We start from the raw sequence: 26,723 nt of genomic DNA on the forward strand, positions 1-26,723 counted from the left end.
TGGAATAATAGGGAGAAGTTTACTTTAACACTGGTACAGCTAAAAATTATTTGAGCCTCTTTCACTCATGTACTGGAGATGAGCTGAAGACCCCAATGGCCTGGGGTCTCCATAGAAAAGCATGTTGGTTCCATAATTAAAGGTAAAGTGGAGAAAGACCTGGGCTTTTAGCTTGGTATTTCTGGAAACTCACAGGCTAAAACCATCAAAACCATCTGTAATAAAACACTTACCAAGTGCTAGGCAATGATATAAAAATGGCAAAGCCTTCCATTTCCCTAGCAACAGAGTGCCTAAATACTCTTTTTGTTGCTGTGTGGTGTAGCTATGACGTTTGGGAGAAAAAGACCCATTGGCGCTTACAATTACATCTGTAATTTCCCTCATCTCATCCTGAAAAAAACCCCTAAGTTAACATATTTGTTTCTTACATATAATAGTTGGTTATTTGCCATAGTGGCAAATTACAGAAGTGATAGTCTGCCACATCTTGAGGGGCAAGAGTTTGGGAAAAGCTGGCCAGGAAGAAGTAGATAAATTCTAATGAGGATCTACCTTGAGTATAGTTAAGTCCCTTGAAAGTCCCTCATATTCTGACTTACAAGGCAATAAAGACCTTAGGCTGAAGATGGACATACAGGTTACAGTTATTTCTTGAGGTCTTTTCCTCATGAATCATTTGCAAGAGAAAATGGGCAAAGTCTCTTGCAAGACTGGATTTTATTTTTCCTGAACCAAGTTCATTGGGGCAGCCTCTGGAAGGGGAGGAGATTGTGAGTCGGCTGTAGGTGCTGAGCAAAAGGTAGTACTTCCCTGCCTTTCACTTTCAAAGATTCCTTTCGCATGGGCTGCCTGTGAGGTGGCAATCCTAGCTGGCTGTGCTTGCTGTTGAGCAAAGGGTCTGTTCCATGTGCTCAAAACTCTGAAGAGTGAACTGTAGCTTCCAGTAGCAAAGGCTTGGCCAGCTTCCTGAAATTAAGGAGGTAAGTTCAGGATATGTCTGAGGAACGGACCGCTTGCAATGTTGGGATGAAAATTTCAGTTGCTAATGCAAGCGCAAAATGAGATTTTTGAGACTGGGGAGCAGAAGGTAGGAAAAAGCGTTCTTAAGATGGGAAAGAAGAAACGTTGGCCCAGAAGATGTGGAAGGTTCATCCAGTAGAGTGGAAATAGCGGTGAAGTAGGCTTCTGGATGCAGTTGAAAGCAGTGGTTGGCTGCCTTTTGATCCCTGATGGTTTCGGCCCATTTCAGCAGAGTGGGCACGCTCCAGTCCCATTGGTGAAGCAATGTCACTTGGGGGTTTCTAGCAAGTGAGTCTTTTCTGCCATGCAGTTAAGGATTTTTTTTAAATGGTTTTGTATGTTTTGCTTTGTGCTTTTACCTTGACTGGAAAGTGGTAACCTTAGCTGGAAATCTTGTTCCAAAATCCTCCATATCCTTTGTTTGCATAGGGAAAATCTCTACTGTGGACATTTTTATCAGAAGGGGATTGCTCTGAAAAAGGAAGCTCTGGCTGGTTATGCAGTGGCTTTTGTCTCCATTCAAGCAAATGCAATTAGTGTCCTGCCTTTGCCCTCCCACTTCGACATGGGAACTTGAGAGGTGAGGAGTAGGGAGTTACAAGTCAGGGGCGAGCAGTTGTCTCCTTTCCCACTTTTAGCTTTGTGTGAGCTCGCCGAATTCCTTTGATCAGGTCTGAGGCTGCAGGGAATCTTATCTGGAAATGTAATTTGGAGCAGAGGTCATTTTAGGCTCTTTTATTGCTACTTTCCCCGTGGCTCTTCAGAAAATTTGCAGAGGCAAAGTTTAGCCTTCCAGCAGCATGCAGTCAGAGTTAAGCTTTCTAGGAGTACACAACATGCTTAATTTTAGAATAAGCAATCTGTGATTCACGTCACAATACAGTCTGCCCATAAAAAAAACACAATACAGTCTGCCCATAAAAAATCCTACATGGGGAATGGATTATAGTTGCTCAATGAGAAGGGGAAAAGGTTTTTTTGGCATTGGTCTTGCAAACCAGTTTTGAAACCAAGCTCTGGATAGCTCAGTCACAAATGACAACCAAAATATGTCCTAACGACACCCCGCAGAACAGTGGGAATTCCAAGGAACAATAATCCTTAAATGTCCAGTTCAACTTCTACTCAATCCTGAACTGATAGGTTTTGGCCCCTGTGGCGACTGTAGAAACTTAACCTAGATTGGTTGATTGGGAATCTGTAAACTGAATGTTCTTTTATGGAACAAGAAAAACCTTGCAATGTTCAATAGCGGTATGTCTGCCAGCTTCTTGAGTTTTAAAAAAAATTGTATACGGAAAGTAAATACTAACTTATATGCATGGGAAATTGGGAAAGCAGGAACAGGGAAATCATAAAGGAGAAAAAGAGGTAAAAACTCTGCAATGAGTCGTTTTGGAAACACAATATTACTGACAAGGGTAAATACCATCCCACTGAATCACAACATCCACCCGGATACACATCTTCACTGAAGAGGGAAATAAATGCTAGCCTTGGATTCGTAGTCCAGTTTTAAGAGAAAAATCCCTCTTTTTTTAAAGAGAACCCCCCCCCCCACACACACACCATCTCTTAAACTGAATTATTGTAAAGGTTGAAGATAGGAGAAAGGAGGAGTCAGAAGGGTCTGGAGTATGTTCTGTGTCAGGGCTTTTCAACCTTTTCACCCATTGTACCACTTTTAGGATATGGGTCAACATCTGTCAGGCAACCACCAGTCACCTAGCAAGGTGTCAAAAACTTGATGACCCAAAAAAAAAAGCAAAAAAGTGATGAGGTACAGGTAGTCCTCGACCTACAACAGTTCGCTTAGTGACTGTTTGGAGTTACAATGGCACTAAAAAAAGTGCCCCCCAAGCCACAGCCGAGCAAGACACCTGCCTGCCTGTCCGGCAGCACTCTTCCTCCTGTCCGAGGTTTTCATTGTTGTGAGCATTTCTGTTGAGGATTGGCAGTGGGGGTGGGGGGTGGGGTGTTTGGTTTTTATTCCCCCCTCCCCCCCCCCCGTCTGCTGGATGATTGCAGCAGGCTTTGGTCACTTCACATGACCCTGGGATACTGTGACCGTCATAAATATGAATCAGTTGCCAAGCATCTGAATGTAAATCACAAGACTCTGGAGATGCTCAACATTCCAGCTGATCGGCGCTTCTTCTGGGCTCAGCATAAATCTTGGAATCAGCACTGAGCTCCAGCTGGAGCCTGGTGCTGATCCTGGCGCTTCCGCTGAGCCCTGACAGCCCCGAAGAAGCGCTGATCCTGGTGCTTCCCCTGAGCCCTGGCAGCCCTGCAGCTCCAGCCATCTCTTGCTCAGGCTCGTTCGGTGCGGCCACTGGTTCAGCTCATGCCCCTCCCCCACTACCACTTTTCTAGGATGGTCGCGTACCACCTGCCAGGTGCCAATGTAACACAGGTGGTACCCGTACCACTGGTTGAAAAGTCCTGTTCTATGTGTTGGGGATTCTATTTCATGGGGAAAGAGACAATTTGGAAAGGGGTACAATAGATTTGATAGATTTATCCCTCGTATAGAATTTACTTTATAAAACACTGTGTATTCTCCAGAGCAATCCCCAAATGGGACAGTTTTCTTATCTCCACTTAAGCGAATAGGACCTTAAGGGGCAAAAAGCAGCTGTCTCTCAGAGTGGTCGAGAAGATTTCTCATACAAAAGCTACAAGAGGCAGAAGATCTGTTCTTCCATCTGCCTGTGTAGCATAAATCTTTTTCAGGTGCCTTCCCACCACAAACAAACAGAAATGGCTTTTTTGAAAGTGCAGAATGGAGTGACATCAGGCAATCACATTTGACGAATTTTCCAGGTCTCATTTGAAGTAAAATATATATATGAGCAAATGCTTTTCTGATACCATTTTCTACTTTGGATCATTTTCTGCAGGACTTAGAGCCGCTTGTGAACGAGGACACCAACCTTATGCTCCACCTTCAGCGCTTTGAGAACACGCTCAGTCTTTTTGCTGAGGAGTCTGACAAAACCCAGGTTTTTGCCCATCTAGGGCGCATGGCTCTGGAGTTTAACCGCCTGGCCTCCAAAGTGCACAAGAACGAGCAGAGGACATCCATTCTTCAGGTCAGAGGGCTGCTGGTAGATGCGCACAATTCATTTGCTTCTCTGTATTCCCAACTTCTCATCTTTGTGGTTTTTTTCCCTCCCCCCCAATCCCACTGATTGGCCATAACAGATGGGGTACAGGTCATCTTGTAAAAATATTTCCTGTTCACCCAACCATGCTATACCATCCCAGGTCAACTGGTTTCATCGTGCATGTTATGGCCCTTTACTTTTTTTCTCTCATTCTTTTATTTCTGTGACATCCTTAATACTGCTCTCTCCCATTCATCTTTGGGCAATTGAGTTAAACCCTTTTGGTCCAGTTTTATTGCTCCTATAGTAAGCTTAAATTTCCATTTGCCTATGCCCCTTTTATGAGCTCATGCTGGGTAGAGACTTTCTTGCAAACTCTGTGACTACTCAAAATCACTTTGTCATGCATGGTGGCATTCCATTGTCCTAAAGCAGTTCCTGCCATAAATAATCACCTGTCATTTAAAGACTCCCTGACCCCACTTAGGAAACATAAAGGTATTCCTTTGTTCATTCTTTCCTTATGTGTCAGTTTCCAACAAGGATGCCAAATTTTCAAAGGATATAAGATGTGGCCTTTGTCAGGCAGATCTTTAAAGCAGACATGTCAAACACAAGGCCCGGGGGCCGGATCCGGCCCACGAAGTGGTTTCATGCGGCCCGCGAAGCCATCCTGGAAACAGTGAGGGAATGGCCCCCCACTGCCTTGGCCCTGGCCCAGAGACCCTCCTTCTGCCAGAGACCCTCAGATCTGTCCCACTCCTGCCCAGGCCCCCATAGGCACCCTTGATGTGAACGATGCAGAGCTGGCCACGCCCACCCAGTAGGCCACACACACTCTAGCCACACCCACCCAGTAGGCCACGCCCACCCTGGCCATGCCCACCCGGCCCCTTGAGGGCAACCGCAATGCTGATGCGGCCCTCAATGAAATTGAGTTTGACACCCCTGCTTTAAAGCATCAGAAACCCCCCCCCCAGGTACAAACTGATCAATAAAAGCTTTGGATGAAAAGAGAAAGAATATTTCCTTGGCAGTGACATACACTTTCTATTAGTAAAATGTGCAGGAGCAATTGTGTCACCTCTGGAAATGATGGTTATCCTTTTTTCTGAGAAATTCTCTCTGGGGCTGTTTTGACATGGTTTTGCTCATATCACTTACTTTAGCAATAACTAGCCCATATGGGTTGAAATGGACGAGCTAGGCCAGAGTAGGGCAGAAGAAACCATATCCCTTTGAAGTCAATGATTTTTTCCCCTCTCATTATAAAAACAGTTATGTGTATTCAGGAGGGATAGAATTCCATTTGGGATCCTGGCAAATACAAAACGTTTCTCTTATCAGAGATGGGTTGAACCCTGTTCTTTCTTCCTGTCCAAGGTTTTCATAATATTAGAGGCAACCAATATAGCATAAAGTGTATACAGTTGTAAATACATTTATTTGCAATCACAACAGTCCCTAACAGTTCAGTACATTCCCTTTAAGATTAATTAAGATCAAGTATAGTATAAAGTGTATCTTTCAATAATTATTTGTAAGAAGTGCTTGGGATTTTAGATTCTCAAATTTTAACATTTGATAAAAAAAAATAAACATACATACATACATGCAAGACTTCTATGCTATTCTTTAAAGCAGAGGTCCCCAACCACGGTTCCATGGAGAGAGGTTTTTCCACGGACCAGAGGGTGTGTGGTTTTGGGTGCTGCCTGCATCTTGCGGATCAGTTGCTGGCGTGCCGCGGCCTGGGACTGGTCCACGGACCGGGGGTTGTGGACCCCTGCTTTAAAGTAGATTAACCTCATGTAGAAGTTTGGCTGCTTTCATGAGTAACAGAGACATGTCATGCTTTCATGAGATCTGAAGCACTTCAGGATTTTTGAAGTATGCACAACCTTAATATTTAGTGATGGTATCCAGTTAGGACTGAGAAGATCCAATTCCTATCAGTTACTGTAAATGAAATTTAACTCTTCACTATTTCTCAGTTCCATTTTGAACTTCTTAGGGGTGAGGAGTGAACTGAAACAATCCAGTTGGATACTTGTGTCAACATCTGAAAAAAAGAGGTGGTGAGATTTGTGCTTAATTCAGACTAAAAGATAGACAGGTAGCCTCTTGCTGGAAGCTTTTTGAAAATATTTAAACCATTCAATGTTTTCATCAGACCTAAACAAATCCATATCTCTCCTACCCCATACTACTTTAGAACATCTGTCCTCCGTGCTCTGATGTTACAGTGCAATACATGACTACTAAGATTTCTTAGCATTGGTGCGTCTGTGAAGTGAGCCTCTTTCCAAAGAGGCTATTTCATTGTAAGACGATTCAATAGTTTTGTTCTCTCCAGCCCTTGGATGCTTTATTGTGTCACAGAGATATTTTTAACTAACCATATCTTTGCAATCTAGTAATTTTTCTGATTATTTAAAGCGCTTATTCCATTTATGTTTTTGTTAAGTATGTTATACTGCTGTTTTAAATTAAATGTATAGATGCAGATTGAAAAAGGCCATTTTTGTGAGCAGTGTTTTTGTTTATGAAATAAAAACCATAGATGAAATATATATGTGGTGGCGCAGTGGTTAGAATGCAGTATTGCAGGCTAATTCTGTCAACTGGCAGCAGTTTGATCCTGACTGGCTCAAGGTTGACTCAGCCTAGAATAGAATAGAATAGAATAGAATAGAATAGAATAGAATAGAATAGAATAGAATAGAATAGAATAGAATAGAATAGAATAGAATAGAATAGAATAGAATAGAATAGAATAGAATGCACTTTGAATATACACTAATTGGCATACATTAAAATGATATTTTGTTGCATTCAAAGGGTCCTTCCATCTTTCTGAGGTTGATAAAATCATGACCCAGATTGTTGGGGGCAATATGCTGATTCTGTAACCGCTTAGAGAGTTTTGTAAAGAACTATGAAGTGATGTATAAGTCTAAGTGCTATTGCTATTGCTATATGGTTCAGCAAATATTCAAATGACTCTTGAGAAATATGGTACAATGCAAAGGTCTCTCTCTCTCTCTCTCTCTCTCTCTCTCTCTCTCTCTCTCTCTCTCTTTCCTATATATCTCTCTCAATTTCTCTTTTTCCTTCAAGCAGACATTGTGTGAACAATTACGGAATGAAAATGAGGAGCTGAGGACAAAGTTGGAGAGGGAACTAGAGCAAAGGAACGAGATATCAGAGAAACTAAGGTGAGTGAACATCAGGAGGGGAAAGGAATATGTTGGTGAGCAAGCAACTTTATTCTTTAATCTACTTTAATCTACCTGATAGGAAGGAGCAGCAATGTGGCCAGTACTCTATAGAAAAAGTTACAATGGTGGGAAGCCCTAGAGAGTGATAAGGGAATTTCCATACATTGCATGGCGCAGAATGAATCTAAACATTGGTCCAAACCATTTATGTACTTAATGAGGGAAAGACCAGAAAAACAGTTAAAGTTTAGAAGACAATTGTGAGGTTTCCTCTTGAATGCTTGTTTACTTAGCTTGCATAAGGTAAAGGTAAAGGTTCCCCCGCACATGCGTGCTAGTCGTTTCCAACTCTAGGGGCCGGTGCTCATCTCTGTTTCAAAGCCAAAGAGCCAGCGCTTGTCCGAGGACGTCTCCGTGGTCATGTGGCCGGCATGACTAGACACCAAAGGCGCACGGAACGCTGTTACTTTCCCACCTTAGTGGTCCCTATTTTTCTACTTGCATTTTCACGTGCTTTCGAACTGCTAGGTTGGCAGAAGCTGGGACAAGTAACAGGCGCTCACTCTGCTACGCGGCACTCGGGATTCAACCCACCAAACTGCTGATCGACAAGCTCAGCGTCCTAACCCACTGAGCCACCGTGTCCCTCTTTAGCTTGCATAGGGTAGCATAAAACTATGCCCACAAGTCCCAAAGAAAAAGAGCCTAGCAGTAGCAGTGGCCTGTTTGGATTGGGCATCTCACTTGATTAAGAAAATCTTTCCTAATCCAGAACTTTTTGTGAAAGATCAGAATAGCTCATGGGGAAATATTTTTCTTCCTTCTCAATGAAGCTAGGTACTGGCTCACATGTGCTCCCTTACCAAAAAGAAATGGCTTTCCTTTCCTAAGATTTATTATGAGATCTGTGAGATCTCTCAGAAAAAAATGGATTTTCGATTTGCGCTTCTTTAAAAGATTCTAATTAGAACCAGAGGCACAAGGTTTATTTTCACAGTTGTGAATGTGCTTGAGAATTACTAAAACAGCTTGATCCAGAGCATCGGGAGCCTTCCTTACTTTTGATGGAGACTATATTGCTGTCCTTTGTTTTTAGTTCCACAGATATCATTTGTATCCTGCAGGCTTCAGCTAGTAAAAGTGAAGCTTTTCTGAATACTCTGTCCTCAATATCATGATTATTCCAGTCCAAAACTTATCTTTTAGCTAGAATTGTGGGGTGATAATTGGATCTGCTTTGTAAAAAGCCATGTGTTTAATTCTCCATTAGATGGTGCCCTTGATACCTAGTTCTAATATGAATTCTACACTTCCTGAGCAACCTATGTTCTAGGATTGAGATAGCTCTCAAGCAGGGGATAAGAGAATTATTTTGCTCTGCCATAGATTCTGTTCATGTTATAATGCAGTCTATTAGCTGCTTGGACAAGAATGGACAACTTGTTCTAGCTCAGCTTCTAAATCAAAATCAAACTGTTTCAAACCAGTTAAATCCACAATATGGTATTCATATATGTTGAATTATATATCTCATTTCATTTTTCTTTCTTTCTTAGATTTATATCCTGCCTTTCCAGCAGTAGTTTAAAATAACATATAGAATCATAACAATGTTTCTGGGATTATTTTTTATAATAAAAATTGAGAGGGTATTGTTTTATTCTTTAGACGATAATAGAATTGTTATAGATTAATTCAGTAAGAATTGTTCTTCAGGTTACATAGAATCAAGCAAGGATGAAAACAAACGGAGAATTCATATTGAAGAACAACCCCACTAATTCTGTACTTATATAGACTAGTAATTTCCCTACAGTTGAAAAGAAAGATATTTGGTTGTTCAGCCCACTGAGAAAAATAACTCAAGAGCAGTTTCCTACTTGACCTATCTATAGGGATGCATGGACATACAGAGGGAGAGAAGAATTAGATAGCATCTCAAAAATAAAAATAGGCAAAGGTCAGAAAAAAGAGATTTTAAAAATAAAAAAATTGACACCTTTAATATTTCCTGCTGAGCTCTGTTAAAGTACAACTCTAGTATCATAAATACTAGACCAGTAGCGTAAATACTGGTTGATTGTATTTGTGCACATACATAGATGTTATATATCCTAATCTTTTTGTTAATTTACTAGCAAATTTCATATCCTCCATAAGTGTCTTCTTTCAAAAGTTGGATTGCTCCTGATTAATAAAGTTGATCCCTATTCAGTGGTGGGATTAAGCCAGTTTGCACTAGTTTGGAAGAACCGGTAGCTAATTTTTTGTTACCCAGGCCCAGAATGCGCTTTCAGAAGTGGCATCCACACAGAGAACCGGTTGTTCACATATTTGAATCCCACCACTGTCCCTATTAATACCATTTAATTGCTGAGGGAGGAGCCAAATCACAACATTCCATTTAAAAATAGTGTCTGAAAGATAATTATGGCTCCCCCCCTCTGACTCATTAATAGATATTTTGAGCATGTTTTTGGCCATGCAGAATAGAAATCTAACAAATAGTATGGTGCTATTTTGGGGAGATGTTCCATCATAGGGGAAAAAATAAGCATATATCAAGAAAGTAAGAAGATAGGGCTAGATCAGACCAAAGGATTGTCTCCTCCAGCATCCTATGTCCTCTAAATATTCCATGTCAAAACTCATCAGCAGGAAGTAAAGAATATATTCTTCTACTCATTTACACTGAATAGTATTTGGAGGCAGGTTGCCTGTGATTGTTAGCAGACATTTAGTATAGTTATCATATCCTCAGTGAAATGATCTAATTTAGTTATTAAATTTGTTTGGTCCATGAGCTTTAAAGTAAATCTTACTCAGAATGATGGCTACTGTGACAGCTGCCTTTACATATTTTTCTGCAAACCTAAAATGATGATGATGATGATGATGATGATGATGATGATGATGACGACGACGACTTTCTAATGTAGGTGTGAGAATCTGGAACTCAGAAAGATGGTGATGATGGGAAGTAAGGAAAGTGTGAAAGCAGAAAATACAGAATATGCTGGTCAGCAACAGGTAAGAAGTTTTTAGCCTAGATTGGATCACTATCCTATGATATATGCTGATAACATTTAACCTCAAACTGCTTGGAAGGTATCTCTTAGTAATGTGAGCCTAGCTATATCTGAAAGTAAGCTTTATGGTAAAAAGGATAGATTAAAAAAATCAAAAGTAACATGTATTTAAAACTGAAGGATAAACATAATCTTAGCTTAAATATGAAATTATCATATATTTTTCATCTTTTGACACAATGGTGCATGGGTGTGTGATTTAAATATAGAATGTATTTAGTACGTAACTTCTGTAATTTTTTTTTAAAAAATGCATAACATGTATTTACTAAATGTATATGCAGACAGATTCAGGATCAGCTCCCGGGGTTTGCAATAAATAACAGATAACAAAATCAAAATAAAAGAATAATATCTTAAATTATAAAAAAGCTAAAACCAGGCTACCAGTCTCATCCCATCATTCCTTGGAGTGAATCTCCCAATATAGAGAAATCTTTATGCTCAGTAATTCCTGCTTTCAGAAATAGAAGATTTAAGGGTATTTATGAGAGAACCAGTCGAATAGCAACTTCTCTTAAGAGGTCACTGGTATTTTTCATCACCTCAATTCTGTCATAAGCAGAATGTTGGGAGAAAGATGGAACTGAGATGTGCAGTATCTTAGATTGTAGATTTTGAAAAAAAGAGCCATAGATCCAACTTCTGAATATTGAGCTGCTGTTTTGAATGATTGCTCAAGATCTGATATGAATCTGCCTTTTAGAAGGGAGCCACAGAGGAGCAAGCAGCAGGGAAGAGCATGTTGGGGGCAAGTGAGAAGAAAGTGAAGATACTCGAACATCAGCGCAATGAGGTAAGCCAAACAAAAGAAATTTTTTTAGAATCAGAAAGAGTTTATGTAATGTATTGGCCTTGTATGTTTAATTCACTTGCTTTAGGTCTGACTGTTATTATTATTATTATTAATTTTATTTGTATACCACCCTTCTCCCGAAGGACTCAGGGCGGTGAACAGGGCAGTATATGTTAAAAGACACAATACAAAAATTAAAAGAGATTAAACAAAATGCCCACAATTCTTACAATAAGTTAAAACACATTAAAATAAGTTAAAACACATTAATAAAACCCAACCCCATCCCATCAGGCCAGGCCAGCTTGTTCGAAGAGGTAAGTCTTTAGATCGCGCCGGAAGGAGCGGAGGTCGGGCGCCATCCGGAGCTCAACCGGAAGATGGTTCCATAAATCCGGCGCGCCCACAGAGAACGCCCTCCCCCTGGGGGCCACCAGTCGACATTCTTTGACTGGTGGCACCCTGAGGAGGCCCTCTCTCAGGCACACTGGCTGAGGAATTCTGGGAGTTGAAGTCCACAAGTCATAAAAGGGCCAAGTTTGAAGACCCCTGCTGTAAGGCAATGTGTCCAAAATAACTTGATGCATTTGTTTTTTCTCTAGCTATTGGAGGTGAATAAGCAGTGGGACCACCATTTCCGGTCCATGAAGCAACAGTATGAGCAGAAGGTAATGACAAAGCTCTGGGACAGCTGTTTCCGATAGTACAACACAAGATGAATGTGGCCTTGTTCTTATCCAAATGAAAGAATACAGGAATGTTAGCTGAGTCATAAGGTCTCAACAGCACTATCTGTTTGAAATCTGTTTTAAGACGTTTTCTTTTGTTGGCTTGAGAAGATATAAACACTTCTGAGAATTTTAAAAAAAAGACAATAAAATCACACTTATCACAGCTGCTAACTATAGACATAGAAAATATCAATCCAATAAGACCAGCATGCAATTTTCTGCTTTTTAAAAAATTCAGTATCTTTATTTTTACAATAAGCAATAATACAAACAATACAAGATAACATTGTATGATAATCATAGGATCTCTGCCCAAATTGCCAGAATGAAATTTGATGCATTTATTCCCCAAATTGACTATTTGATGCAGGAATCCCATATAGTAAGAGACTGATGCTAAATAAAATTATATATTGTAAGGTGCTGGTTTTGTTCATATGGGATATTTAAAATTGCATGAGGGCGTTTTGCATTTTTTTAAAAAAACAAAAACATTTCCTCCTGGCAGATAACAGATCTACGGCAGAAATTTGGTGACTCCCAAAAGGCCCTAGCAGAGTTGGAGACTGAGAGGGAGCAGAAACAGAGGGATTTTGACCGCAAACTTCTCTTGGCAAAATCCAAAATTGAAGAAGAAGAGGTATAGTCCAAAATCCCACTTGGAATGTATTTACATTTTTTTCCTAAAACAATAGTGTTTACATCAGTTTTAAATCAAAATGGGTTGACAAGACGGGTAGCATTGAAAGCATTTTTCTTTTATTCCTGTTTTCGGTTCTTCTGCAGTAGAAAGTGGTGACAGAACTAGTCATTTCCATGTCTTCTACAGGTAGGCCTTGACTTACAACCCTTTGCTTAGTGACTATTAAGTGCCTGAAGTTACAACAGCACTGAAAACAGTGACATACGATCGTTTTTCACATTTAAGACCGTTGCAGCATCCCTGTGGCCACGTGATCAAAATCCGGACACTTGGCAACTGGCATGTACTTATGACAGTTGCATTGTCCTGGGGTCATGTGATCACATTTTGCGACCTTCTGACAAGCAAAGTCAGTGGAGAAGCCAGATGCATTTAACAACTGTGTTACTAACTTAACAACCGAGGTGATTTACTTACCATCTGTGGCAAGAAAGGTCGTAAAAATGGAACAAAACTCACTTAACAAAATTTTGGGCCCTGTTGTGGTCGTAAGTCGAGGACTACCTGCATAGACAGACCTGACCCTGTAGGCAGGAGCAACACAGAAAGAATTGGGAAAGGCCAGCCCTCTAGTGGATGAAAGGGGGTTTAGCAGTTTTAATTCTGTGGTGGTGTAACTACAAAAAAATCCATGTGAGCTCTTTTCCTTTTGAATTTGATTTCTGAATGTTCTCATGTTCACGTTCTCTGAAGGTGCTTTGCTCTGTTGAGAATCTTCTCACTCTTTTTCCATCAGGGATCACATTGCTATGTGCGTTCAGGACACCACAGAACAAATGAGACAGAATACCTTTTTTTTAGCAGTTAGAAGTTTTTCTATGGGAGGGAGATATTTGAGAATGACCATTAATGACAGCCAGCTGCATTTGACAGGCATCAAAACTTCATGGGCTTTTTTTTTGTATAAACTGAAATGCTCTTGAAGGTAGACCCCGTCTATGGCCTCTTATTCCCTCATATTTCTTCTGGGGTGGCTTTCAGGCAGGAAAGGGGATTCATTGTTCCACGCCTGATGGAAACGGGGTGTTTCTCCTTTTATACACCTTCCTCTCCCTCCCTTCCACTTTATTCTTCTCCCCCCCCAAGGCAGAAAAAGAGAGACTCAGCGTGGAGGTGAAGGACCTCAAGCACAAGGTGAAGTTTCTTCAGGATCAATTGGTGCCAGTCACAAGGCAAAGAGAGTACCAGGAGAAGGAGATTCTCCGACTAAATAAGGTGGGTATACCTTATTAAAAAATTGAGCGAATTTGTTCCTGGTTCCACTTTTGCTTTTTTTTACCTGTGTGAATCTTTTTCCCCAGATGATGGTCTTTCCTAAGCAGTAGAATCATTCTATATCTATTGCCACTGCTGCAAAGAACACCTGTTATGCCAGGATAGGTTTCTTACAGTCCCTTTGTCTTCCCTCAGGCCCTAGAAGAGGCTCTGAACTTCCAAGCACCTCCTCATTCCCCCTCAGCCTTCAAAAACGATCCTAGCCCAAGTCTCCGGCACCAGGAAGTGATGACCCAGAACGAGCTTCTGAAACAGCAAGTAGGCATCCAAAGTTTGTGATTCCCTTAAGAACTGTGGCAAAAAAAGGCCATAAAATCGGATGCGGCTCATTTAACAAGTGTCCTGCTTGGCAATGGAAATTCTGGTTCCAGTTGTGGTTATAAGTCAAGGACTCTATGTATTAATATTGTACTAGTTTCACTGGTGGATCTCATTAATTGATTATTAGTATCAGAAATAATATTTTTAATTCTTTAAGTGCCATTTTGAAAAGTTGTGTGTGTTGTATCAGTTGGAAAGCATGTTGAAAACATTTTATCTTTAAAGTTTTTTTAATTAATGAGAGGCAATTATTGTTGTATTCACAGCACAGCACAGCATCCTATCCTATCCTATCCCATCCTATCCTATCCTATCCTATCCTATCCTATCTACCTTACCTTACCTCACCTCACCTCACCTCACCTCACCTCACCTCCTCACCTCACCTCACCTCACCTCATCTTATCTTATCTTATCTTATCTTATCTTATCTTATCTTATCTTATCTTATCTTATCTTATCTTATCTTATCTTATCTTATGAAAATAGACTAAAAATGGATTAAACTAGAACAGAAAGTGTTGTGTAAATTTAGAAAGGAATTTCCCTTGTCATATGACCCCATGCTTTATAAAACTTATGGCACTGGTTTTGAATTTAGGTTTCTGTGTGTTGTGTTTTCCTGACATCAGTGCTGAAACATGTAAAACATAAATTTGGGGGGCGTAAGTGTCTGGTCCTAGGATTTAAGTCCCTCTTTTTTTGTCAGGTGAAGATTTTTGAGGAGGATTTCCAGCGGGAACGGAGTGACAGGGAAAGGATGAATGAAGAAAAAGAGGAACTGAAGAAGCAGCTAGAAAAACTTCAGAAGCAGCTGACCCTCACTAATAACCAGGTAGGAAACCAAAAAGAATCATTCTGAGTTTGGAAGCTCTGGTGATCTAAATTTAATCTCTTCCATGGAATTCCTTGAAGGTGGATTCTAAGGAAGAGATGAAATCATTCTAGACCATTGGTCCTGATTCATGCAAAACACCACCAAGTATTGGGTAGTCTGAACTAAATGCCTTGCGTTTTTGTTATTGTGATATGCTTACCAATATCTCCAGTTAACCAAGACGTGGTCTTCTGAGCAATTACCAGTTGTTTTTGGTCTCTTCCCCCATTTCTTGATCTTTTCAGGCATTCTGCTCTTCCCTCTTTATATTTTCTCTTGCTCCCCATTCCCCTCCTAATCCTAGCCACAATTTTTGGAAGTTATGGATAGGCTTGCCTATCCACATCCTCTCCCAATATCCTTCTCCTGTGTAATAGCTGCCCCCTCACAGACAAATGCATCACACAAGTTATTGTTTGATTATATATGGAACCAACTGCCGGTTGAGCTCCGGATGGCATCGGACCTTCGCTCCTTCTGGCGCGGTCTGAAGACCCACTTATTTGAACTAACTGGTCTGGCCTGATGGGGATTGTTAGGGTTTTTAATGGGTCTTTTATTGTTATTGTAATTTTTAATTGGGCACTTGTTTAATTCCTTTTTAATTTTTGTATTGTTATTTATATATGCCCTGTTAACCGCCCTGAGTCCTTCGGGAGAAGGGCGGTATACAAATTTAATAAAAGTAAAGTAAAGTAAGTTCCCTTCTGCCAGTTGTTTTATTCCTAAAAAATTACAAAAAAAAACCCATGCATACTTAGGTAGCTTTTTAAAAAGAGATTGTAATGGAATTAAAGAAGGCAGGTCAGTGAGTAGAGATAAAGGTGTTTAAATACTTAAGTTGTAAAGCACTTGAATCCATAAGACTTCGTAGTCACTGAATGATTCTCCTTGTCAGTGCCCAGTACAGTTTCATGTGTTCTTATACCGGCCTTGTCTCTTGGGTTACCATCCAACTTCACTTGCTCCCTATGAAAATATTCTCCCTATCTTCCAAAAGGTACAGAATAAAAATAACTCTTTCACTGAGTTAAATGATTCACAATGGGCATCCAGATTTGAGCAGAATATGTCTATTGGTCTGCTTGTTCTCAGTTGTTGTTGTTGTTGTTAGTTGCGAAGTCGTGTCCGACCCATTGCGACCCCATGGACAACGTTCCTCCAGGCCTTCCTGTCCTCTACCATCTTCTGGAGTCCATTTAGGCTCACGCCTACTGCTTCAGTGACTCCATCCAGCCACCTCATTCTCTGTCGTCCCCTTCTATTGCCCTCAACCTTTCCCAGCATGAGGCTCTTCTCCAGTGAGTCCTTCCTTCTCATTAGGTGGCCAAAGTATTTGAGTTTTAGCTTCAGGATCTGGCCTTCTAAAGAGCAATCAGTGTTGATCTCCTCTAAGACTGACCGGTTTGATCGCCTTGCAATTCAAGGGACTCGCAGGAGTCTTCTCCAGCACCAACGTTCAAAGGCCTCGATTCTTTGGCGCTCAGCCTTTCTTGTTCTCAGTACTAGAATGTAATGCATATGGAAGTCTATATTCTTTTTTTCCATTTGTGCTCTTTTTCACAACAGCTGCGAATCATTAAAGAAGACTGCCACAAAGAGAAGGAAGAAAAGGATAAGTTTAAGAAACTGCTTAAACAGCACAAGCAGGTATGGAATACCGTACTATGGAAATGCAAATTCCAGCTGGCTTACTATAATGGCTTCCCAATACTGAATATATGGCATAGTTGCTTGATTTTTGGCACTAGAAAGAAGATTTAATTTGTTTTTGTACATTTTGATAACTTCCTTATAGACAATTCATGTTAGGAATGGTCTGTCAGTTCTGCATACTGCATTTTAGTAAAATCATATCTGACGTCAGTCTAGGCTAAGCTGATCTGAAGACACCTTCCCTAACTTGTCCACAGAAATGTGAACCTCAATTTTCAGAATTGTCCAGTTTCTCTGGCCATTGCTAAAATTCTAGGAATTGAAGTCCACACATTTGGAGAGTGTCCTGTTCTTGAATGGTTGTTTTATATACTAAGGTTGTGCAATTTAAATTACAGCCAAGATCAGGTCTAATTTATTTTTTTTGTGTGTTGTCTTTGTGAGAGAACTCTTCCCCCCACACACCTCTCAATATCTGTCTGTCTATCATCTGTCAATAGAAGGGTGTGCACATTTATATGCTGCCTGATTTATTTTGTCTTCCTTTATCCTAGGAATAGATTTCACAAGGGGAAATAATGTTTCTTTAGTTGCTTTTAAAAAGGGATTAAAAGCCACAGGCCTAGCCAAAACATTTAGGTTGATAAATCATTAACCTTTATAAACTAGGATTTCCACAAAGGTCCTTCATTTTCAACTTTCTGCCTTCTCTCTTGCAGCATTCGGGTGACAGACTGCATCCTGAACCACAGCCAGGACAAATCACCCCAGTCTGCCCCATGTACCAGTTTCACTGCTCTCCTCCATTACAACCACATGCTTATCATGGTTTTGAGGACTGTCAGCAGATCCGCTACCCACCCCCAGCAGTGGCAAATGAGCATCCTCCAATTCAGAATTATCATCGTTTCCCACCTGTGAGTTAATAAAATGTGAAATATCCGAGTAAAAAACTAGAAGCAATAAAAACAGCATGCAATTGCCAGCCATTTTCTTCTATCCAAAAATATAGAATTGGAATTCTCAGGTTCCCTGCCAAAATTTGTGTAGAGGAAACACAAGAATGTAAACATTTTTATTCAACAACTGATGCTTTCTTCTGTTTGCTGCTATTCCTTATGAGGAACTGTGAGGTTTCTAGTAGAAAATATACAACTGGGATGTTCCAGTTCAATGTTTTATGAGATTGAAATGCTTCTTTTCTGGTTTAAAATGCCCCATCTTTAAAGCATAAAACAATTGTCTGAGGTACATACAGTAGTGGCCAAAATTGTGGAAACCTTTTGGGAAAAGTGTATTTTTGAGGTTTGATGGCTAATAACACCACTTTTTTGGGGGGAATAGTACCATAAAATTATATATCAATGGAAAGATAATTTAATCAAGAATGTAATGCAACATAGTTTGTTCAATTATCTATACTGTATTCTATGAAATGTTATAGCCAAATAACCAGAAAAAAGAAGCACCACTTGCTTAGGTAGCTTTCCTTCATCTGATTGTAGCCAATAAGCATGAGTGTTTAGAGAGCCAATCAGATCACAGTTATTGATGTCATGTATTGAAGCTGAGAGGAGGACATTTGTCAGTGTGTTATGTGATCGCTATCAAGTTGGTTGGGGTTTTTTGTGTTCTTTCATTTAGTGAGCTTGTGAAACGTAATAAAATTAAAGTAATGGTGCAAAGAGTTGACTGGTTGCCCAGAAAGCGATGTGAAATATTATTATTAAGTGAACAAAGCTACAGTTATAAAGAAATTAGAAGAAAAATTGGTGGAAACTTAACCAAAGGTGGCATTTCTACTGTACACTTTTCCCAAAAGGTTTCCACAATTTTGGCCACTACAGTATTTGTACATTTTTGCTGAGTGATCTTCAGTGCTTCCAGTAAGCACAAAACAGCCAATTTCACAAAGGTGTTTTTTTCAAGAGGCAACTGGACTTCCCTATTTTTCTTTGAAAATGTTTCGCTTCTCATCCAAGAAGCTTCTTCAGCTCTGACTGTATGCTGGGGAATGGAAGGATTTATATTCCTTGCAGATAGCTGGTCATTTGCATTCTTTTAGAGAGTCATGGAGGCCACTTGGAGGTTTGTCTGTGTCCTCAGGGTCATTTGAGTAGTGCAAATGTGTGTGGCTGCAGGATGTTTTCTGCCCAGGGTCTCTTCACTGTTGAACACAGGTCCAGGCTGTTGGGGATGAGTCTGTGTTATTTGCATGTCAAACTGAAGCTCAAATGGTTCCTGTAGTCTACAATTTTTCTGGAAATCCATACTCCTGCACCATTTGAAGGGTGTTCATCCCAAAGCTTGTAGCTAAATGAATATGGAGATTCAACGACTGTCTAAATAGAATGCAAATGATCAGCTGTCTGCAAGGAATATAAATCCTTCCATTCCTCATCATCCAGTCAGAGCTGAAGAAGCTTCTTGGATGAGAAGTGAAACATCTTCAAAAACAAGAAAGTCCAGTTGCCTCCTGAAAAAGCACCTTTGGGACAACCATGACCTGGATGACTCAGAATCTCCATAGACAGCCAATTTCACATGTGAAATGAAAGTTTTTCATGCTTGAAATCATGCTCAAAAGGGCAGTGGGACGTTGTGCTGTGGGGGGGTTGAACATGAAAAATTCAAATTGAAACATATTACAGCTAGTTGTCAACTTATGGCCATATATGAGCCTGGAAGTAGAGTTGTAAGTCATAACAGTCATTAAATGGGTCACCACATGACTGTACCTGATTTTATGACCTTATAACTGGCCATTTTTATAGCAGTCATTGAGAAAATGTTTTGGTCACAAAGCGCACCCATTTTAAACAATTGGCCCTTTTTTCCTGGTAGCAACAGAAAGGAAACACCAGAAACCAGCAAAGGAAACATCAGAAACCAGTAAAATAAACACTAGAAACCAGTAAAGTAAACATCAGAAACCAGCAAAACCCTATGAAAATTATGGTCATGACTGTGGGATGCTGCAAACAGCTGTAAACCTGAGCCAGTTGCGAAGTGCCAAAAATGTGATCCTATAACCATGGGGGAAGGGAAGGGGGTTGGGACTATCAGGACTTCAAAAATGGATCATAAGTAGCTCTGTGAAGTTCTGTTGTAACTTCGAAGGGTTGCTAGTCATTAAGTGAGGACTACCTGTACACACACCTACTCTATAGTATTCTATTGTATTTTTTTATTTTTCTTTGTTTCTTATAGCCAGATTATACCTGGTTTCCACCATGTGTTATAACACACAATCAGAACACATCAGGAGGGGATGGAGTGAAACAGTTTCCCAAGGAACCTGGTAAGAGTTTTCTATTTCTTTCAGGACATAACTAGAATATCTGTCAGGACCCACCCCAATCCACGTCTTAGGAAAACAAAAACTCTTGGAGTCAGTTCTAGTCCAAAAGGAATTTTTACTAGGACATGTTTGGTTGTGGAAATACAAGACAGGATTTAGTATTGTTTTACAAATTGAAACTCTATAAAGGGATCCCGGTTCAATCCCCCTTCCCTCAACCCCATATGGTCAACCCCCATCATTTTACTTCATGTCATCCCTTTCATGGGAAAAAAGGAACTTTGAATCTTTATGGTTATTGCCTTCTTCCTCTACAGAATAAATGAAGACACAGTCCAGATGCCTTCTTCTCTAACCCTCCCTTTTGTTCCCCCAGTTCAAAAGGTTCCCTTGGTCTTTGAAATAACCTAAGGCAGGCTGAATCCACATGCGCTCCTCCTTCCTCGGGAGATGGCAGAATCCATGGGGGGGATAATGTTTTAAACATACATTTATGAATGTGATATAAGTGGATTCTGACAGTCCGCTCTCCTTAAAAGAAAGAGATGTCCATCTGTAGGGAAAGAAAAGAAAAAGAAGAAAATATATATATATAAATATTAACTCGGTTTGTTCGGATATTCTGTATGAAATCTCTTAAGCAGCTTTGGTGCTTTAACGTGGCATTTGCTGACCCATTCATTTTCTGAGGAGGGGAGGTGTTTCCAAGCCACTAAATATTGGGTCGTTTCATGATGTTTTCTGGAATCCAAAATTTTTTTCACCTAAAAATGTTGTTCCCCTTCCACCGTGATGGGAGGTGGTGGTGGTGGGATTTTTGTTCGTAAGGGAGATTGTTGTTCTCTCTTTATTAGGCTGCAGTGAAAGATTGGGTGTATTTGTCTAAGGTTTTTAGGTAGTCCTAATTCAACTGTTACTGGGTTTATGATTCTTTTAATTGGAAAAGGTCCAATATATTTTGGTCCTAGTTTTTTACGGGGTTGGAGTGATTTAAGGTATTTTGTGGACAGATATACCATCTCTCCCACTTTGAACGGTGTGGGATCGGCTCTTTTCCTGTCTGCCTGTGTTTTGTATGCTAGTCTAGCATCTGTTAACGCTCTTCTGACAATAGGCCAGGTATATTGTAATTGAGCAATCCATTCCTTTAGTTCTGGAATTACCTGTTCTTTTGGGGTTAGTTCAGGTATGGGGTTGAAGCTTTGGCCTGTAGCTACTTGAAAAGGAGTGTAACCTGTGCTGGAGTGGACTGCATTATTATATGCCACTTCTGCGAAAGGCAGTAGGTCTGTCCAATTTTCCTACTGAAAATTTACATAACATCTTAAATATTGCTCAAGTACTGTGTTAGATCTCTCACATTGCCCGTTAGCTTGAGGATGATGACTAGATGTCAATCCTTGGGTAGTTCCCAACAGGGATAAGAATTCCTTCCAAAATGCCGAGGTAAATTGCACCCCTCTGTCAGATATGATGCGTAGTGGTGCCCCGTTCAATCTGTAAATATGCTGTACAAAAAGTTTTGCTAATGCTTTTGCAGTTGGAATTTTTTGGCAAGGTATGAAATGAACTTGCTTAGAGAACAGATCTGTGACAGTCCAGACAATGGTGTTTCTGTTGCTTTCTGGTAGTTCTACGATAAAGTCCATGGCTATTTCTTTCCATGGGGCTGAGGGATTTGCCACCGGTTGTAACAGTCCTGGCGATTTCCCTTGCAACCTCTTAGCCATCGCACAAATTTGACAACTGCTCACATAGCTTTCTGTCTTTTTTCATAGCTGGCCACCAAAATTGCCTTTTAGTTAAGTGTAATGTTTTTACAAACCTGAAATGTCCTGCTGATTTTGTATCATGGCACAGTTGCATGAAATTGATCCTCTGGGTGGTAGGTATGTATAACTTCTCACCCACCCAAGGTAACACATCTTTAATTGTGCACACATGCCTATTTTTTTTGAACCATTCGTTGCTTTCCAAGGACTTTCAGAATTCTATTCCGGTTTGGCGATTCACTTCCAGCTTCATTTTTACTTGTGCCCTGGTGGTGACTGGTGCTGCCAGTTGTTGTTCTGGTACGAGTGGTTTAAAGTCAGTTACTTGTGTGCTGTTATATTGGGGCATGCGAGATAATGCGTCTGCCAGGAAGTTCTTCCCCCCCGGCAAGTCTTTGAGAGTGAAATTGAATCGGTGAAAGTGTTGGGACCAGCGGGCTTGCTTAGGAGTGAGTTTCCTGGGCATCTTTAGTGCTTCTAAATTGTTGTGGTCTGTCCAGACCTGGAAAGGTATTTTATTCCCTTCTAAAAATTGTCGCCATGTTAATAACGACCACCTTAATGAGAATGCTTCCTTCTGCCATATTGGCCACCGTTGTTCTGTTTCCGTGAGTTTTCTGGATGTATATGTGCAAGGTTGCAATGTCCCCTCATCATTTTCCTGTAATAATACAGCTCCGACTGCTACATCGCTCACATCTGCCTGTATTACAAAAGGTTTGTCGGGATCTGGGTGTTTTATTTATTTATTTATTTATTTTATTTATTTGTTTTTATAAACCGCCCTTCTCCCGAGGGACTCGGGGCGGTGTACAGAGTAAGGTAGGTATACAGATTGAACAATAGTGAAAAACAATAGTAAAAACAAACTGGGACCCCAATTAGAGCTAGTACAGGTTTTAGTACAGGTTCAGCAGAAAAGAGTCTCTTTAGCCTCTCAAATGCTGCTTGACATTCCATTGTCCATTTTAGAGGCTGGCTGGATTTCACGGGGGGCCGGGCCCCACCTTCGTTTTCAATAAGTTTGTGAGGGGCATGGCTATTTGGCCAAATGCGGGGATGAATTGGCGGTAGAAATTTGCAAACCCCAGGAAACTTTGCAGTTGCTTCCGTGTGCGGGGGGGTGCCCACTCTAATACTGCTCTGACCTTCTCAGGGTCCATTTCGATGCCCTCTGGAGATATGTGATATCCCAGGTAGTCGATTTTTTCCTGATGGAATTCACACTTTGATAATTTAGCATATAAGTGGGCAGCTCGCAACTTTTTCAGGACTGCTCTGACTAGTTTGATATGTTCCTCTTTGGTCTCCGTGAAGATAAGAATGTCGTCCAGGTAAACCAGGACCCCCTTATATAGGTGCTCCCTTAGCACGTCATTAATTAATTGCATAAAGACTGCAGGGGCCCCTTGCAGTCTGAATGGCAATACTTTGAATTGGTAGCACCCCATTGGGCAGTTGGATGCAGTCTTCCATTCATGTCCTTCCTTAATCCTAATATGGTAATATGCTTCCCTCAGATCTAGTTTAGTAAAAATCCTTCCTTTCGATAGGTGGGATAGCATGTCCTTCATTACGGGTAGAGGGTACAGTTTACATTCACTAATTGTGTTCAGATTTCTATAATCTACACACAAACGGAAAGAACCATCTTTCTTCTCCCTGAACAGGACTGGGGCTGCCACTTTGGGTTTGGCAGGCTCGATGAACCCTCTTTCTAAGTTTTTCTTTATGAATCTTTCCATTTCTGCCATTTCCCTTGGGCTCATGGCATACATCCTGGGTTTTGGGAGTTTTGCCCCGGGTTTGAATTCTATGGCGCAGTCTGTGGGACGGTGGGGGGGAAGCTCATCTGCCCGCTCTTCACTGAAAACCTCAGCAAGGTCCCTGTATTCCTCCGGTATCTCTGGTAACCCCTTCTCTTTCCCCACTGCTGCTGTCTCCTCCCTTTGGGTTGGGGGGGTGCTTTGGAGGGTTACGTTTTCCTGCTCCCCTTTTGGGAAGTTGAGTTCTGCTGTTCTCCAGTTTATCCCAGGGTTCCATTTCTTCAGCCATTCCAGTCCTAAAATCATTGGGCATTCCATGCCTGGGGCCACTATAAACGTTATGTCTTCCTCATGAGACCCCAGGGACAGGTGAATTGGTAAGGTGGCTAGGGTATCTGGTCCCCCCTGCTATTGATCCATCTAATTGACTAAAGGAGATTGGTTCTTTTAGTCTCCTCACTGGGATGCTCAATCTCTCCACCAGCGTTGGGCTGATGAGGCAGCGGATGCAGCCAGAGTCTATCAGAGCTTTTATTTCGAAGGCTTTAGGTATAGAGGAAGCTAATATAGTCACTGTCTTAAGTATAGGTGGAAGGGGTCCACTTACCAATGGTTCTCCCTCTGAGCTGTCTTCCGAGGTGTCCACCACCCCTGCAGTGTAGGCCGGAGTCCAATCCCAGTTCCTGGCAGGAATTGTGGACTCTACAGCCCCTGTCCCCTTCATGGAAGATTCTTTTGGGTTGCCTTGGGGTTTCCCTAGTTTCTTGCAGGGTGATGACTCTGTTTTACACTGGGGGGTTTTTGAGTGGCATTCTGCGGCGCGGTGATGCTCTCTCCTGCATTTGAAACAGTCTGTTGATTTTTTAGCTGTGGGAGGTGGGCTCTCCCTCTCGTGTGTTGGCTCGGTTGGCGGGCAGCCCCATGGTTTCCCCCGACGGTGTCTCTTCAGTAGGTCTATCTACCAGGACATACCAGTCGTCGAGATGGTGTGGGTCTCCCCGAGGCAGGCAAGCATCATAAAGGTCATAGTTTAGCCTGTCTTTGAAATGGCTAAGGAGGATGTCTTCTGGCCAGTTCAGCTTACTGGTGATGGCTCGGAATTCTTGGGTGTATTCAGCCACCGGCCGTCTGCCCTGCCTGACTGTTTTGATTCTCTCCTGGGCTTTACGATCAGCCAAGGGATCTTTGAAACGTCACCTCAAGGATGCCATGAACCGGTTGAAATCATTGAGTTCTGGGGCATTGGAGTCATGTACGTTCACCACCTGGTCTGCAGCCGGTCCGTCCAGGGCAGATTGCACAATTCGGATGTGGGTTTTGTCACTGGGGATGTCCCATCCGTATTCTTCCATATAGCTAAGGACTTGGGTTAAGAAAAACCCCGATCATGATGGTTCCCCCTTGAATTTTGTTTCCAGGGGTGGGAGTCTGACTGGAGCGTTGTCTGCGCCGCGGATGGTCTCTCTCCTCATCCTGCTCCCCGTCTGTGGTTCTGGGGGGGGGTACTGCTGAGGCAGCGACTCCCGTTCTGTTGGACGGCCCCGGGGTTTCAGGTGCTGGATCCCCTCCATTACCTCTCCAGTTGCGGCCCCAGGCGCTGCCTCGGTTGCATTTTTCAGCTCTCTCCTCCCTTAGTGAGCTCAGGGTTGCTTTCATCAGATCAATAGCTTTTTCCAGGATCTGCTCCTCCTCACTAGTGTGCAGGGAGGTCTCCATGTCTTGCCTCCATTCCGGTTGGTGGTTGCTCCGCCTCAGGGTTACTTCACCCGATGCCTTTTCCCACTCATTTTACCTTCCAACGCCCATCGACCACCGGGGTTTTCGGTCGTGCTGCTCCACTACTTCTTCCCCGGGGAAATATGCCGCTTCAGCTTCCCATCGTCTCTGGGATTCCATTCGGGGGGAAGACTCCCTCTCCGTGAGGCTTCCCTCCTCTCTTGCTTCGTCGCCAGACGTAGTGTTTATTGCAAAGTCCCCCGGTAAGGTTTCTCCCTTCCAGGTTGACTTTCAGTGCAAGTCCTCTCTACTGTCAGGACCCACCCCAATCCACGTCTTAGGAAAACAAAAACTCTTGGAGTCAGTTCTAGTCCAAAAGGAATTTTTACTAGGACATGCTTGGTTGTGGAAATACAAGACAGGACTTAGTATTGTTTTACAAATTGAAACTTTATAAAGGGATCCTGATTCAACCCCCCTTCCCTCAACCCCATTTGGTCAGCTCCCATCATTTTACTTCGTGTCATCCCTTTCATGGGGAAAAAGGAACTTTGAATCTTTATGGTTATTGCCTTCTTCCTCTACAGAATAAACAAAGACACAGTCCAGATGCCTTCTTCTCTAACCCTCCCTTTTGTTCCCCCAGTTCAAAAGGTTCCCTTGGTCTTTGAAATAACCTAAGGCAGGCTGAATCCATGGGGTGGGGGATAATGTTTTAAACATACATTTATGAATGTGATATAAATAGATTCTGACAATATCTTTTTCAGTACTGCTGTTTCTAGCTCTCATTGTTAGGATCAATTTGCTTGTTGATTAATTCACATGGGAAATTTTGGCATGACCATGATTTGAGAATTATTTGGAGAGTCTTCATGACTCTGTTAAGTGAGATCATTATCAGTCTGTCTTTCAGATATTTCCTTGATTTGATCTCAGGGTGCTCGTAATGCATTCTAGTTTGGTCGGGTGTTTAAATCTGGAGAGAGGAGAGTCATAGCTTGCAATTCTGAGTATATACTTTTCTGTTCTTCTGTAGGGACAGTGAATTCTTTCATGTTTGCTTTCACATACACACAAAGGCCTTCAAAATTTTCCGAATGTCAATTATTGTATATCAGTCAGGACATTTGAATTCCAAAGCTGGCTTTGGAAATGAGAGTGCTTAATACTGGTGAGGATCCATTTCACCTGGAATGCTGTGCAAGTTAGCAAGTCTTGGCTAGGAGAATTAGGGTCTTGGTAAGATAGCTAGTCCTCGACAGGTAGTCCTTGGCCACAGCTGAGCCCAAAGTTTCTGTTGTTAAGTGAGACATTTGTTAAATGAGTTTTGCCCCGTTTTATGTCATTTCTTGCCACAGTTGTT

The 26,723-nt window shown here is 41.5% G+C and overlaps 1 protein-coding gene across 9 annotated transcripts in view; it reads left to right on the forward strand.

Annotated features, from left to right (window-relative positions):
• TNIP1 (TNFAIP3 interacting protein 1) overlaps positions 1 to 26,723 on the forward strand; it is a 96,904-nt gene that overhangs the window by 53,269 nt on the left and 16,912 nt on the right. For 4 of the 9 annotated variants that reach the window (XM_083351292.1, XM_083351294.1, XM_083351297.1 and 1 more), the window contains exons 6-17: positions 3,927 to 4,133; positions 7,257 to 7,351; positions 10,294 to 10,384; positions 11,150 to 11,239; positions 11,842 to 11,907; positions 12,479 to 12,610; positions 13,760 to 13,888; positions 14,084 to 14,206; positions 14,979 to 15,104; positions 16,716 to 16,796; positions 17,522 to 17,719; positions 20,013 to 20,103. In XM_083351292.1, coding sequence (XP_083207418.1) covers positions 3,927 to 4,133; positions 7,257 to 7,351; positions 10,294 to 10,384; positions 11,150 to 11,239; positions 11,842 to 11,907; positions 12,479 to 12,610; positions 13,760 to 13,888; positions 14,084 to 14,206; positions 14,979 to 15,104; positions 16,716 to 16,796; positions 17,522 to 17,719; positions 20,013 to 20,103 — 1,429 coding nt within the window. Of the gene's footprint in view, positions 1 to 3,926; positions 4,134 to 7,253; positions 7,352 to 10,293; positions 10,385 to 11,149; positions 11,240 to 11,841; positions 11,908 to 12,478; positions 12,611 to 13,759; positions 13,889 to 14,083; positions 14,207 to 14,978; positions 15,105 to 16,715; positions 16,797 to 17,521; positions 17,720 to 20,012; positions 20,104 to 26,723 lie in introns of all 9 variants that reach the window. The other 5 variants (XM_083351295.1, XM_083351299.1, XM_083351293.1 and 2 more) reach the window with 3 other exon arrangements.

The sequence above is a fragment of the Vipera ursinii genome (genome assembly GCF_947247035.1).
Source record: "Vipera ursinii genome assembly, chromosome: 2".
NCBI classification, from domain to species: domain Eukaryota; kingdom Metazoa; phylum Chordata; class Lepidosauria; order Squamata; family Viperidae; genus Vipera; species Vipera ursinii.